Here is a 17,223-nt window from a genome sequence, read left to right on the forward strand (position 1 = left end):
CTGTTCATTTGAATGTGGCGAGTCTGTTGGCGCTGTGGGGGTGCCAAACGTATAGGGCTGTGGGAAAAATGCAGGGATGTCAGGGGGAAAAAAATTGCCAGTAAACATCATCTGTCTATATGACATAAATGCCAGGGCATATTTCCTGTGTTGCTCTTTAACATTAATGCTGCATTTATACTGTTTTACTTCATAATTGTCACAATGACATTTAGCAGATTTCAGAAATTTTAGATAAAAATGCAGCCTTTATATAAGCAAATAAACTGACAAACAACCCTACTACAAAAACTAAAAGCCACTGATGGCTTTGTGGCATTCATTATTACAGCAGCGTTTAAATACTGGAATGGCTCTCAATGGAAATACATGCGTATTTCTTTAATTATTATTATTTACTGAAGAATATCGGGATCCACAGGCGATGATATTGCTGCTGTACCAACATTTCAATGTTTTTAAGGCAAACTGTGCTGTAAAAGGAATAGGATAACTGAGAGATAATTATGTGTTTGAAATGAGATGGTTGTACAGAGATGATGGTTGTACAAAGGGTGGATTTGAGTGCAGAGAGGTCAGGATACCTGTGACATAGGGTGTGAGACGTACTCCTCGAGATGCTGAGCCGTGCCATTATCTGCAGCTATTTCAATCATACACGGCCCTCCTTGTTTGCCAACAGGCAGATTGTATCTGTTAAAAGAGAAGACACAGAAACCAGGGGTAAGTTAGGAAGCCATCTCCCTGCCATGTCTGATACTCACAATAAGGCCAGCAAAGTGTGGAAAAGGCTCTGATGGAGAAACAAACAGAGCAGACAGCAGTGAAGCTCCTAATGTGACCATGGAGAATATTCCATAAACTTACTAGATATACATTACACATCGTTTTATAAGACACTCTATGCACTGGCACACTGGGTCTGAAGTAATGGTCCGTTTGTATCACAAGCTCTCACCCTAAACCCAGGAGAGACAAGAAAAAACAGGCTATGTTTTCCCCAGTTTTGGATTCAAATAAGAAGGCCAGAAATAGGTTTTGGCTCAGTGCTGCAGTGCTTTTTATTTTCTGTAAGTAGTTGTGTTTCTCGGCCAAATTGAAATGGACACAATAATGCAACAGTGCCTATGGAGTGCCTAAAGAAAAACCACAGAGTGAGATCACCAATCATAACCAGGTACATGATCTGTGACATAAATACCAGTTTTAATAACATTTTCTATGGTTTTCTACCACTACTACTGTTACTACTGATAACAATGATAACAATAGGCCAAAAAACATGATTATGGGTATGAGTGCTCATTATGTCATTCAGGATTAATTAATGATAAAAACGAGGGCACAAACTAGATATACATTACAAACCTAATGAGAAGGAAGATAATTTTATCATTTGACCCTCAGCGTCTCTCTGGGGAAATATACAATTGTAGTAGTCATTAATGTTGCAGCCGTAATGTTAAGTAGATGGTCTACTTGTGTCATATTCCAGCTCTGGCAAAGTCAAGTGATCCCCTCTCCCCAATTCATCACCGGCCTTATGCTGGCAGTACACAATAGAAGCCACTTTAAAAGGCTCAACATTATGCAAAAGGTTGCACGCTCTCCGCCACACACGTAAACACGGCAATGCGTGATGCACTTTGTGTTCTGTGGGTTTCTTTGCAACCAGCCCGTAAACACGCCTCACATCTACGATTCTGCGTATTTCGTAACTTATTCAGCCATTCTTTTTGATTGTACCAATGATGACTGATGAGGAACAACCCTCAAACGTCTGCTTTAATAGCCAGATGGAAACAATCAGAGCAATCGCCCTCCTGCTAATTTGAAACAGCCTTCCAGGACACCTCCCTGCGGCAATCATACTCAACTTCAGGTAGGACTAATTACAGGTGTGGAAATCATAAGAGCCGTTTTGTACACACTCGCTGATAAATTAAGGCACATTTACGTTGGCAAATGTGAAAGGCAACCTAATGTCCACAAAAGACATCCATTAACATCCTGGTGGTGCTCAGTGTGTTCCAGTGAGCTCACTCTCTTACATTGGGATATTGCCCCACTGTTCCTTGGATCCTAATGAAAGGGATAGAGTGGTGCGATATATCAATCCTTATCTTTGTGCAACAAAAATGGACCATTTTGCGAGGTATGAAACATCACAATATCATTACAACCTCTATTGCTGAGGGCGCTTGATGAATATTTTGGTGCTTACCACAGTAGCTTTTATTTGGGCTACTAATGCTACAAAAACTGTCCCTGGGAGATATGGAAAGCCTGCGCACAAAGCAAGCGGGATGATGTTACTTGATGAGTTCTTATGAGCACACTGAATATTCCAGCAAGCTAATTTACAATGGTCTTGCTTTAAGGAAAACCTGACTATTTATATATTTTAAAAAATGAGTATAACTACTTTATGTGGTCTAGATAGCTAGAAATATGGCCTACAGCTCCACATTATAATCGCCACACACATACACACAGAAGCCCAAAACCAAACAAACAAACATATGAATGAATAAGAAGGAAAAGAAGCAGTGGTTTTGTCTAACGTAGGGAAGAAACTGATTTCTTATTGGGCCCCTTGTGCATCATTCATTTCTGGGTCTCACAGGACCCACGCAGCAAAGTTCCAGTTTGAGGTAAACAAACAGAAACGGATAAATATTTCTCCAAAGACAGACCACACCACAATATGGCTGTGATCATTTTCCTAACTCAATCATCATTTATGCATTTGTTCATCTGGCTAATGTTCTAATCATGAGTGATTTGTCATCTCTAACATCCTCATTTAGACTGCGTCTGGTGTGTGACTAATTAAGGGCAACTGCATTACAGCAACTTTCCGGAGGATCACCACTGAAATATTACCTGGAATGTTAAGGGACCTTGCAAATATTTTCAGGACTGCACCTTTACACAGAGGTATTTGTTAAACCTGAAGGTGGGTGTTTGTCTCTACAATCCAATAAGAACATTCCCTCTTCACAGTCCCCTGCAGACAACTAATAATAAAGGAGGATAATCATTAAAATATTACTTTTGCATTAAACGTCTGAAAGTATTGGCAACAGATGGCAGTAAAACATCATGCACTGCACGGTGCCCTTGCAACAGTTTTTAGTGTCTGGGGGAAAAAAAGGCACAAAAAAGGCTTGTTATTCTATCCATATTTCTGATTCTTACAAAGAGCAAATCATAATGTGTAACATGTAAGTTGTGAATTTATCAGTTGTGAGTCATTTGATTGATTTAAGTGTCTGTTAGTTCTGCAAATGGAGACTACGCTCAGTAGAGTTTATTATCAGTGAGCTGTAGCTGGCTCACACACACAAAGAAGACAAGTACCAACTGTTACTTTGATATTCTTATTAGCACAACAGGTTGCGGCGCTGCATCAGATGTAACTGAAAATAACCTTCCATATGGTTACAAATCATGAAATGTCATATCACGCCACAGCACCTATTGCACAAGATATCCAAAGGGGTCTGATTGTTGTTGTTGTTGTGTTTTTTTTTTCCATAAGTGCAACATGCTCTGTATCAGATCATAGACTACACCTGCATTGACTGTAATGGCTGGCTCTGGTGCAGTGACTTTCACACACGCAGCACTGCAGCATTTGCTGCATAATTTGTGCTGTGACTGGCAAGCCTCAATTAATTTGGGTAGCCTGTGTTCTATCATTATATCTCCAGCAATACAATTAGACAGCACACAGCAACACTCGTGGTATTGTGAAGCTTCACAAAGGAAACTCCAAGTGAGCAGGCAGGGCTGCTGCTGAATCTTTCATGGGAGGACTTGTCAATACAACTCTGAATAGTGTGTAATTGATACACATACCTTGCTGTGAAAAAAAAGGACGTGGTTTCAAAAACAAAAATGGGCCTTATTAAACCAGATACTTTTGAAACAAGCGCACATATGGCGTGGCATTTCCCCAAATACATTTTCCTCTATTACTCTCCAAAGGATTAATACCCAGCAGGGAAGTGTTCACTTGTAGTGTAGCTGTTTGGTAATTACTTTCACAAACTGCAAAGGGGTTATGTACCCATTAATAGGATAGACACAAATCATAAGATAGATCTAACCACACTGTATAACAAAATGCGCCATTGATTGACTCGCACTAAAATGCCCTCTTAGTTCTATATCAGCCAACATTATGCTGAGTGAAGTAAATCAGTGTTTCGGAGCTGAAGAGGACTCGAACTCAGAAAGCTGAGTTTCCAATGTTTCTGTGACAATAATTCAAAGAAGTCAGATTCCCTGACTCCCTGAGATGCCCTGAAATAAGTTACTTTTTTGAAATTCTTTCCAGTGTTTCTTCTCACAGCATAAGTCTGTTTTCTTCCTGGTACAGCAGCTGTTGCTAGGAGACATTTCACACCCACATGTTCATTTTTTTCTACAAAACTATTCGATGATCACTGAACAGGCCATTAAATATAAGTTTAACGATTAAATGATTAAATAATCGTTAGAGTTCAATATGCGATGCAAATGATAGCATACTCGCTGAATTAAAAATGGAACGAGAAACTACATTCGCCATTTTTTAATTCTTTTGTTATTGTGAAAAGCAACAGTTAGAGAATCATAATAATTTAATCAGCAACTAATAATTAATGCTCTTCCTGTTATTTGCTGTCCTGTGTTTTGTGGTCAGAGCAAGCACATACTATTTCAGGAGATTTCAGGCCGGAGGCAAAATACTCAAGACTTCAGATTTTGCCACACAGGAAGGGCATAGCAAGAGCTGCATTAGAAGAATCGTGGGATCCAGTGTTTTGTTTTGTTTTTTTGGAGCTGTAGAGGAAGTAAAAGTCTGGACATCATGGCCTCATCCATTAGTCATAAACTTGGTTGACTGATCCTTGGCTCATTCTGTTCGCATATCATACTGTGCTGGAGAAAGACACTCAAGAGTATGTGTACAAAAACATTGCTTGGACAAAACAACCCACCCGTAATGTGGATGTAATGTGAATACGGTGCTAATTTAAAAGAAAAGTGATTTAAGGGATCTAATTATGAAATACACATTGACTGAGAAGCACTTCATTAGGCAAACCTGTTCAATTGCTCATTAACACAAATCATCCAATTCCGTGGGAGAAACTCAGAGCATTTAGACACGTAGACACGGTCAAAACGAGCTGCTGCAGTTCAAACCGAGCATCAGAATCGCAAAGAACAGTGGTTTAAGTGACTTTGAATGTGGCATGGTTGTTGGTGCCAGACGAGCTGGTCCGAGTATTTCAGAAACTGCGGATCTACTGGGATTTTTTTCCATATGGCCATTTCTAGGATTTACAGAGAATGTTCTGAAAGAGAGAAAATATCCAGTGAGTGGGAGTTCTCAGGGTGAAAATGCCTTGTTGTTGTTGCTAGAAGTCAGACTGCACTGAGCTGACAGGATGGTAACAGTAACCAGAATAGCCACTCATTACAACCAGGATATGCAGAAGAGCATCTGTGCAGGCAGATCAATTTGAACCTGAAGTAGCAGCAGAAGACCACACCGGGTGCCTGTCCTGTCAACTAAGAACAGAAACTGAGGCTACAGTTCACACAGACTTACCAAACCTGAAAAGGGGAAAATTGGAAAAATATTGCCTGGTCTGATGAGCCTCAATTTCTGCTGCAGCATTCAGATGACTGGTTTGAATTTGGTATGAAAACCATGAAAACTTGGATCAATCCTGCCTTGTTTCTGCTGCTCAGGCTGCTGATGGTGGTGTAATGTGTGGGCGATATTTTGTGGGGCACACTTTAGGCCTCTTAGTACCATCGTTTAAATGCTATAGCCTACTTGAGTATTATTACCAACCATGTCAATCCCTTTATGGCCACAGAGTGCACGCCTTCTGATTGCTGCTTTCAGCAGGACATGGTGCCATGTTAAAAAGCCCAAATCATCTCAAACTGGTTTCTTGAACAAGAAAAAGGGTTCACTGTGCTCAAATGGCCTCCACAATCACCAGATCTCAAACCAACAGAGCACCTTTGTGATGTGGTGGAGCAAAAGATTTGCATCTACAGCATCTGTGTGATGCTCTCATGCCAAGACCAAAAGTCTTGAGGATTGTTTCCAGCCACTTGCTGAATCTATGCCATGAAGAATTAGGACACGAATTAGGACAGTTTTAAAGGGAGAAGGAGGGTCCAACCCAGTATTGTCAAGGTGTACCTAATAAAGTGTAAATACAGATGTACATTTCTTTTGAAATCAAAGCAATTCAAGACAGAATTAAAACAACCTGCAACACTACCCTATGGCATCACCAAAGAAGACTAAAGGCAAGTTTTTTTGAGAATCTTTACTTTCTGTGATCAAGCAGAACGCTGACATTTTCATCCTTTCAAACAAAGGTTCTAAGAAAAGACCTGATGACGAGGTATTCATGCACTGCTTCTACAGAAACGGAAAATTTGGTGCATTTTCAACAGTAAAAAACATCAACATGAACATCAAAACCCAGAAGGTGCTAGACACAGGATCCTCAGTCAGACAAAAAAGAATATTTTTCAGTAAGCCTGAATCATACTTGAGACACTACTCCCATTCCTTTGACTGAAGAGAAAAAAGCACCAACAAAAGCAGCATAAATTTAAATAATCATGTCTGCCAGGGACTCAGAGTTCACCTCTGACAAGGGAAGAAATGTGATGCTGCAGAATGCTGTGTGTCATCCTTGTTGATCTTTGACTGAGTGTAAATGGAAATTACTCCAACAGTGAATGGCAAGTAGTACGGGATTCGGCTAAAAGCATACACACCTCACAAATGACCAGGGGAGCGTTTGGAGTCTGTCACTCTCAAATTTAATCGCAGCAGTATTGCCCTAAACATCCCCAAAGGAAAACTTCCCAACATCAAAAACCAAGCCAGCAACAAACATGTCCTCCCCAAATGAAAAATGACACAGCATCCCCCCTGCACACTCCCCTTTGTGAATTTATATGGCAGCACGGGGCATTTCAGCAGTGGCTTTTTGTCTTGCCAGCATTTGTCTGCTCTGGAGTGCTACAGCCCATTTGTGCTATAAGTGAAATAATACAATTAAACATTTCTGGAGAGGGAAAATATAATACAAAGTTGCTGCCTTGTGGAAATGTTTTGCATGCTTCACAGCTGTTATCAATCTGCCTTTGCGTTACACGCGGTTTTGTGAAAACACAATGCACCGTAACACCATTACATTTAGAAAATCTGCATAGCTATTGATAGTGTGTCTGAATAAATATAAGTTATTATAATCCATTTTCCCGAAACCAAACTCAGTGTTTCTACACAGTCAAAGTGTTCATAATTCAATGGAAGCTCACTGGAGAGAAAGGTATGGACTTTATATTTCATGTATGTGGCAGCCAATTTAAACAGTCCTGAATGTTTCAGTGAAATGAATCACATTTTCTTTTTGAAGACCAACAAAAGGAAAATGTGATTCATTCAATTATGTTTACTGTCAGGACTGGCTTCTAAATTCTTGATTAAATATTCATAATGTCTTTTATCCCTTTGTTGAGGATGATTAGCAAGACGAAGTGGTGCACGACTGCTAAACAGTGTTCCTTCATAGCTAAGAGGATTTCAAATAGGGTGAGGTAAAGAAACATTAACACTCTTTATCATGGTTTTAAGTTGGATTTTTGCTTAATTATATGTGATCATAATGTAGGGAAAACAATTTAAGCCAAAAAACCCAAGCATTTTTGCATCTGCAATGTCGTACTCTGTGCAGCAGTTATGTCCCCAGAACTAAAGCTTATAAAAAATGAGTGCCAATGTTTTCATAGTATAGTACTGAAACTTGGACAGGTAATGTTGAATAGGCTTTGTGGCAACGCTGCTGCGTGGCGCAACAGACAGACATTTATGGGTATAAGATGAGAAAGTCAAAGTGGTGTAACTGTATTTGTATAAAAACAGGAAAATGTTTTCCTTTTCTGATTTTAGGTGCAGTGGCACCACACAACCCGAGATGACAGCAAGATAGAAAAGAAAAAAAAAACGAGCATTTGAGAGTCATGCAAGAGGGAAAGATTGGAAAAAAAAAATATGGAGATGAGTCTGTGTTACAGTGCCTTCAGGCAATTTGAATTTTTTCACCGGTCATTGGAGCCTGGATTACAGTATTTACAGTTAAATACAACCACAGCACTGCACTGCATACATGCTGACAACAGCAAGGCATCTGTATTCAGTGTTGCCAACTATCACCCAAGGAAAGTAGGTACTCGGTGCTCAAACATGACTTGATGATGTCATGGGCTCATTTGCATATGAATAAAATTGCTGAACCGATCAAGAGTAAATAGAAGCAGAGCTCAGCAGCAGGCACTCTCTCATTTCTCCTGCTGGCTTACTCTGCCCCACAGTGATGAAGCCTCTAAGCCTTTGTGTGCAGTACAGAGACACAAGATCAGCAGTGCAGGGGGAAGGATGGCTGATCAGAACTATTTGAAAGGAACAAGCAATAAGTCAAAATATATATAAAACAGGTCTGGTAACGAGTCTCTTGCCAAATGTTTGAAAGTGACATGTTTTTCCATGATAAATCTAAAGAGCAGCTATATTTGTTGTTTAAGCCTTTTCATAAGTAGTATTACCAAAAGACATTAAAAAAACGAGCTTTTTTAAACAAAACTGTTGATAGGTAAAAAATAATGCATATAAGATGTAAACAATTTACATATTACTATTCTTTATTTTAGTTCACAAATTTAAAGTTACAGTATGTAAAATTTTCACCGCTAGATGTCAGTAGATTGCAGTCATTTGAGTTTCGTACCCCTCCAATTTCAAGTTCATAATGCTACCTACAGTGCTTGCCATAGGATAAACACATTTTAGCCAACAAACAGAGATCAAAAACATTCATTTAAACAAGATTTATATTGCTTCTACTATTGACTGTTCCAGAGTCCGATTTGCTCCTGAGCTTTTCCCAATCTGTGGAAGGCCGTCAACCTACTGTTTACCTCAGCTGGCAATGCTGACTTGGTGTCCACCTTCTTTTATGCTAGAAAACCCTGTAACATTTTGTGAAAGGAGTCCGATATGGGTGGATTTAACTTTGTTGTTGCTTGAAAGACTGTAACCAGCTTTTTATTGGAGGGAAAGTGTGGTTTTAAGGACAATCGAGCCTAACATTAGCTGGCATAATGTTAGCTTACAACTAGTTGTTGTTTACTCAGCTCTTGTCAGCTGTACAGACAATGAATGTTGACAATAAATTATTGCGACAATATCGGGAATACACAAGCATGATGAACACATTTTGATCGTCTTGAGTTTGAAGCAGGCGGCTTCCACAAACCCACAGCAGTATTTTTAATAGATTTAAAATGCTTTTATGAGAATGCATCAGTTTGTTGGAAGCTGAAATTACACACTATTTTATGCATATTTATGAGTACAGTTCTATTTTTTTCTAATAAATAACTTCAAAAAATGACTGACTATACCTTCAATTGTTCTAGGCTTGCTTGACACATGTTACAAAAAACGTTCTTCCCTGGCGGTTGAATTCTAGGTGAATGACAGCAAAGTAGAAGCACCATATCGTTACCTGGTGGTGACTGACGTCCATCTGTTGTTATTGATGTTCTGATTTACAGCTGCATGCAAAATATGACTGCCACCACAACCGAGTTTAGCAACAGGGCTTCCATCTTGAATGAAAACATGAAGGAACCGATCCCCAAAGTTCTGCTCCTGAGCTGCAAAGATAAGAAAATCACGATTAGTAAATAGCCTCTTTTTGCATATTACTGTATTGTATCAGTACAATATTTGTTACATGACTTCAAACTTATCAAAGATACTGAATGCATAAAATGAGGCCCCTTTGTGTGTGACTTTAAAATCTGAAAAACAGAAGATGATCTGATTTGAACATATTGTTGAGTAACTACGGTAGCTGGACAGGGCTTCTTCCATATGCTTTTCTCACACTGTATGCTAATTTTTCAAAATGATCTTTAATCTCTGCTGTGTGATGCATTTTAATGTGTTAAAAATAAAGATGCAATAAAAATACAAATACAAAAACAGAGGTAATATGCATACTATACGAGGACCACTACCTGACACCTGAGGGAAGATCCTATCTGCCAACAAATGCCATTACACAGTCAAAACACATGCCTCCTTTAAGCTTACAAAGACCTAGTTCACATTGCTGTGAGTTCTACAATAAATACACAAACTGGGCAATCTTTCCCTCAAAAAACAGCTAAGAATAAACTGACTTAGACCTGATAAAATCTAAAATGTCTAAGGCTTAAAGGGCACTGCAAGCACTCGCACTGTTTTTTTGTTAAAGGATTAAATTAGGATGGACCAAATGGCATAAAAATCATTTAGACTTAGCCAAGTTAAAAGTAACAAGAAAATATGAAAGAAAGAGATAGAAATTTACTCAAAGGTCATGGAGAGCTCAATTGAAAAAGTATAGCGAATAATAATCAATTCTTGCTGAGAGATCGAAACTTTCCACTGGATACTCCCACCTACAAGGGGAAATTGTTGAAAAGAGAAGGGAGAGGAGACCGATTCGAGATAAATCTTCTCTGCCCACTGCTGCAGACACCGTGTTAGTAAAGACCTGCAAGGAAGTAAGTACAGGGCTCCTTGTCCCTTATACCACGGGTGGAAACTAAAACTTTGGTCCTCATTGTCTGACAGACCTCCTTAAATCAAACTGCTCCTTTCACAGTCTGAGCTATATGAAGCTATCTGAGACTTGGCATCAAACATAAAGTGCTGTTCACTTATGAGTAATGATTCATATTATAACATACCAAGACTGCATCAATATGAGCTGAATCATCCCTGTGTGTGTGCCACACAGGAACCACACTGTTCAGAGCTCCTAGGATAACAGTAAAAGGATTTTTTATTACCATTATGCCATGGTATGGTTAGCCGAAAGCAGCGAGTTTTCTGCTTCAAAAGATAAAGATCCACTCATGTGCACATAAACACACAAGTTTTCAGTAGGTTTATTGCATCCCATAAGGGAGGTAAGAGGTAGCAGGCAAGAGGGTATCCTCAGGATATAAGTATCTTCCCCATGGATCACTCTAGTAGGTCTCATTCTGCCTGCCTACCAGGAGAATGATTACCAGGTACTTTTATCACAGCTTGGGCTCTCAGGATCCAAAACATTTTTTTTTAACTTAAGCAGAACAATCTTGCAACTGGAGGACTGATGGTAAATCTACATTTCGCTCCTGCTGGAAAAGCCTCTGGGAAATGGCAGCTGGTCCGACTTTTCCCTAACCTTTATGGTCTTGATTGCAAAACAGGAATATGACCTCTACAGTATGTCACTTCACTCCAGCACATTATATCTCAATGGGAGATTTTGAGTGTCTTGCAAGCGAGACAGTGCATTATGGGAGCGACAGCCAGCAGCAGCATGAAATTCTCCCCCCACACACACACTACCGAGGTCTTCGACTGTCTAAGAACACAGGAGCAAAGGGGAAGCAACATAAAATGCAGCAGGGAGACAGAGACCAAACTTGCCCACTGTCAGCGAAGACATTCTTGCAAGTCAGAGGACTGAACAACAATAGTGCCCAGTTAGAGGGACCTAAAATATTTCTGTGTTTCCAACAAGGCTTATAGGGCACATTTCAGCTGAATTACAGAGGGCGACAGGGGACCACACACCCAGAGGGAATTACTGAGTAGACTCAACACAATCAGGGTTGGCCTATTTCATTTCACAATGACAATGGTAACTGCATCAAAACTCTCAGAAACTGAGATGATGTCGTTTGCTGGGCTAGGACCAGGACAGAGGTGTGTGGGCAGAGACATTCCTGTGGCATCTCCCTTGAAGTAATGAAATGAGTGGAGGATTTGGACACAGGAGAAAAATTGAACAAAAGCAGAGCTTGTTGTTTTAAGGGTATATGGCAACTCATGTGAAAGCTCAGAACAATTCCTCCAGGGCAAGAAGGGCATCAAGAAAATCCCCATCTCTTCGTCCACAGGAGGCAATGCTTAGCTTAATATGCTACACTCAGATAAATGTATTCTTTAAGCCGACCATTCTTTGTCTTAGGACACAACAGGGATGCATTTAACAGTGCCATACTACAAGCCACTGTTGCAGAATGACACACAGGAATAAATATCTCACTCCTATAATTTTCTGATCTTTGTTCTGCAGAAGGATAGGACTCTTAGCCCATGAAAAAAAAGCAGCAGGGACACTGTAGGTAGCAAGGCATCATTCATAGAATAAGAGGCTTTTAAATGGCTTCATTTGTCCGGAGCATTTAATTAGTTTGCATCCTGCTTGAAGAGATAAAATTACCCTCATTCACTTGTTCAGTAATCTTCCTTTCTTGGTCATCTGCTCTTCAGTATGATCATGCTGCCAGCACACGATTTCATCCTGAGACACAATATTCATTCTCATAGCTTTCGTAAAATGTCCCGTGGGTCGTGCCGTGGATCCTCCGTGGATCCGGCTCATGCTGTGGATGCTTTATAGCATCAGAATCTGGGAAGTTTGGAGACTGGGTCAGTGACTCAGACTCTGTGCTGTGTTCTGTGAGCCATTCAATTCAGTTTTCACTGCGTGGTGGGTCACACTGTTCTGCTGCTGTCAGAGACTGTTGATGCCATTAGGGCGTTGAGCTTGTGCAGAAATAATGTTTTTGGTGGGCAGAATGTGACAAATTAACATCCAGATAAATGTCAGAATCCACAGTTCGGCAGTAGAACACCGCAATGTAACATGTAATCAGATTTTTCAGTCCATCTCTCAGTGATTTAATAAATCTCAGTGGCATTTAAGATGTAAAAATTAGTGTCCAACTTGCTTTTTGTTGCCATTCAACTCATAAAAGTCAACCTTCTTTTGATACTGTTCTCAATAAAGGTGTTAATTCTGGGTCGTGCCTGCAACAGTACCAAACTGCTTTGTTATAAAATACATCTTATGCAAGAGTCTTCATGTCAAGGGCAGAAAAAACACATATTCTGGTGTTCATCTCTATTTGGCTATTTCCATATATCTATCTACAAAGGCTCAGCTGATTCCAGTATATTAAAAGTGCTCTGTTTCACAAATTATTACAAGGCTGGCAAGCGTCTGAGAAGCTGATAAATCTGTGTCCAGTCTGAATCCTTCCAAGAGCCTTTGTTTAGTCAAAAATGTATTATTTGCTTAAATGCAAGCACCCTATTAATTTTAGAGCAACACGGACTCTTTACACGTCAAGACAAAATGCAACTGATGAGTTGTTAAATGCAGTTATGTTTTGAATAAAATCTTTAGTCAGCAGCATGAAATGAGGACATTTCAATTAATTTGAGATACATGGTACTTGACTTTCCTCTAGCAAACAATTGCTTTTGACACTTTTTGCTCATGGTAAAGTCACAAGGCATTATTAAAAAAAAAGCTTGTGCTGAGAGGAAAGCTTGAAAGTGAAAGGGAAATATGACTCAAACATTATGGTATGGTGCAAAAATATTCGGACACCCAGGGCCTGTTAATAACAGTGCATATATTTGCTGTGAAAAACTTACATGAGGTGAGAAACAAGGGACGCTGCAATTTTTTTAAAATCCTCTTCAGAAGGGTTTAAAAAACAATTATAATTTTAAAGCAAGCAGTGGGCGGTGCTGGTTGGAACAGAGCGGCAGCCAATGAGTCACTTTAAATACTGATGGAGACTGAAATGTTTAAGTCTGAATTTAACCTGCTGCTGTCATAAACATGCTGCATTCTGCCAAAAAATTTTAAAACTAAATAACCAGTAAAATATTCTTTAGATATAAAGAATATAAAATATAAAAGGAGCTTTATATTGTGAGTTTAAGACCCTATAAAAGCACAAGAATCAGATGACTGTGAGCAAGGACTTTGGCGACTGTGGGAAGGAAAAACTCCCTTTTAACAGAAGGAAACCAGGCTCAGGGAGGGGGAGTCAGTTGGGAGTGAGTGGAAGAAGACAGGACAAAAGACATGCTGTGTTACCCACTAAGATATTGTGTATTGAAATACTCAATATCCTTTTTTTATTTTTTCAAAAACACAGTGGGCTGTCAAATGTTTATGAATGAACTAACAAAGGAAGCCTTACACTTCTTACTTCCTACTGCAAAAATAAGCCTCTCTCATTTCCTCTCAAATCAATTTCTGCTTAGCTCTATAACTCATTCGCTGCCAGATATTATTTTCTCTAGATGTCAATGTTGCAGCATCTTTTATTTTGCTATTTTTCTTCTGTAAGGATATTGTTTCCTACAGTCCCCACGGCCCTGTTACTCTGTGCTGAACTTAACAGAGCGTTCGTCCTTCTGCCAGTCGCTGTCACCTGTTTTCTCTCTCTCTCGCTCTCTCCCTCCCCCTCTCTCTTGCTCACCCCACCTCCTCTATTTTTTCTTCTCCAGCTGACAATTGAAGTCCAGGGGGAGACTCGCGAGTTTGCTTCAGGGAGAGGTGTAAAGAAAAGGGGGAGCGGAGAATAAGGAGCAGGTCTGGCGCGGAGAGTCCTCGCATCTCAATGCACGTCTTTTGGTTTTCTTCTGATTAACTTTGTCTGTTTGATCTCTCGAGTTTTCTTTTCAGTTCCTATCCACTGATGTGAAAAAGATGGGTGCTATATGCCAGGAAGTATTTCTAGATAAAAGGCACCGTGCCCACTATTTATGCTTTCTGAACATCCATCTCTTTTCGTGACAAGGCTCGCAGTCTGCTTTCTGTGCCAGTGAGATACTGTAAATATTACTGAGAACAGTGAGCAGACTGATTTAATTGAACCAACTAACCTAAAATTTGGACTATGTTTTGTAATTTACAGCCGTGTTCACGTCTACAATTGAGTGTGGTGAAAGCTGGTTTGGAATAAAGATGACATCAGGTTGAAACAGCAGTCAATTTTTCAAACTGATCTATAGTGTAAATCTGCAAAGGCTTAGACTGGTATGACTTATGATCCACACAGCTAGACAACTGGTGGCAGTGAATATATGAGGCGACTTATGCTAGGGTGGAAGTGAGACAATACTGCTATCTTGATGTCAAGTCACATCTGACAACTACAAAGGTGGTGTTACTGTACAACCTTTGAAACCACATTCTTTCAAATCACGTCGTTGTTTTTCTTCCTTAAGAATAAAGGTAAATTGTGTTACAGAGTCCTAATTTAGGTAATTATAATATAAGTGTTTCCTGTTATTGTTCTGCATATAGTACAGGAAAAATACTAATTAGAGAACTCAGGCAACAACTTGCATTAAACCGTGTAGTTTGTAATGCATAGCTTTGTATATAAAATACATAGCTTATGACTTCTCAGTCATATTATGAAAAGCTTTTCTAGGGCAGAAAAAAAGCTCCCTGAAGCTATATTCTTTTTATCCATGTAATATTCGGTTTTTCAAACAGAAAAGAAAACAAAAATCAAAATTCAAACCATTAATTCAAGTATGGGGGAGCATACTAATGGCTTTGCGTTGCAAATATTCCGCTACTCTATCCTCAAACCTATCATTTGACATTTAAAAAAAAAGTTCTTAATAATATACCCTAAAATCTCTGCAACACAAACCAAATGTAGATTTGGATTTTATAGATAAAGAAAGATTTTTAGCATATAATAAAAATGCACATATATCGGGAATATGTCATTTTAAAAAGACTTTTCATTCCTTAATTTACTGACTGGTTGATTTTTGAACACTCTAATTAAGCGCCCGTGTCAGACAGGATACTGTATAGCTGTCTTTAAATTGATGTTACCATTGTCTATGTCTATTTAAGGTTTAGCTGGCTGACCTTTCAAATACACCAACCCTATATAAAGCACTAATTTAGACTTCTATTACATTCTGAGTGCAGCCTAATTAACAGCTCTTTAAATACAAAGATTTAAGTCTTTGGTGCAATGCTAATTCACTCAGTAGCCATCGTGGGAGGCCAATGACAGCCCAGTGAAGAAAAGTCAAGCTATTATTACCCCAAAGAATAGTAAAAGTAAAACCACCTTTTCCCCCCACAATATAGCCTACAGTGTCAAAAGCACACAGAAAGAATAACTCTGTTAGTTCTTTCAGAATTAAACTGCATAACAAAAGTCAGCTGGTACAAGCATAACTTGTTAGTGATAATGTAAGACTGTTAAATGAATTAACATATACTTTTCTGCAGTTGCATCACATATTTTGGGTTCGAGGAGGTGTAACACACCTGAATTTTAAACAACTCCTGGATTTACTCCTTGCCACTCTCATTACAGTTAGCCAAGCCAGAAAATCCACATTATGATCAAAGGAGAGGAAATACTGTTTAACCCTGAGGGGTACTGAGCTGTTTAATAGGTCCAGGACCTGTAGACGATGTCACCGATAAGAGGTTGATCTAGGTTATACCAGAAAGATGAATGTTATGATGTCTTCTACCGGTGGGTATAGAATAAATCACCCATGATCGCCACACAATGTATGCTGGTTACAGTTCTGTTGCACTTGCAGCTGACTTGCTGTGGTGTAACACAGGAACAACGAGAGGCTCCTAAACTCAAGGTGGATGCAGTTTTTAGAGCGAGGAGCCGGTCCACGGAGACCCAGAGTTGGATGCTTTTTTTTTTTTGAAGTCATTAGAGCAGCTCAAGGCGTTCATGCTCTGGATTCACCCCTAAGCTGGCTGATACTTAATATATGCATACATATTTTGAACAGATGTGTAATACACACAAAGCGGGGTAAATTAACTAAAGTTCTCATGGCTCAGCTTTCTCAGTCCTCAAAAAAAAAAGAAAGAAAAAAAATTCACTGACTCTTCTCTTCCCAAAACAATACTCCATTGTTATGAGGGTCTACTCGGGGTTGCCTGGCCTACCCATCCCAATCTTCTACTTTAACAAAGGAGAGTGTGTATGTGTGTGCACAGGTGTGGGAACAAAAGAGCTGGCAGCAGGCAGACATACAGTATAGAGCTCACAGTTGACATAAAGGGTGATCCCAATGCTATCTCTGCGTTTGAGTGTCCAGCTCTTGCCTTATGAGGATTCCTTTGTTCGCTTTTACCTCATAGCTCAATCATCAGCACTGTAACAGCGGAAAAACTCCCAGCTGTCGACAGAAGACAAGGCTATCTGTAATCCTCCACCAGAGCACTGTTTGCGTTTCCTTCTGAGAAGTACATGGTGCTCCTGACA

General features: G+C 39.5%; 1 protein-coding gene across 1 annotated transcript in view; it reads right to left on the bottom strand.

The window, feature by feature from the left end:
• The window catches only part of eys (eyes shut homolog), a 160,887-nt gene that overhangs the window by 38,540 nt on the left and 105,124 nt on the right, over positions 1-17,223 (bottom strand). The window contains exons 38-39 of the mRNA XM_025897452.1: positions 9,603-9,753; positions 585-693 (exon numbers count right to left, since the gene is read on the bottom strand). Coding sequence (XP_025753237.1) covers positions 585-693; positions 9,603-9,753 — 260 coding nt within the window. The remainder of the gene's footprint in view (positions 1-584; positions 694-9,602; positions 9,754-17,223) is intronic.

Source organism: Oreochromis niloticus, linkage group LG13 (assembly GCF_001858045.2).
Source record: "Oreochromis niloticus isolate F11D_XX linkage group LG13, O_niloticus_UMD_NMBU, whole genome shotgun sequence".
In the NCBI taxonomy this organism is placed as follows: domain Eukaryota; kingdom Metazoa; phylum Chordata; class Actinopteri; order Cichliformes; family Cichlidae; genus Oreochromis; species Oreochromis niloticus.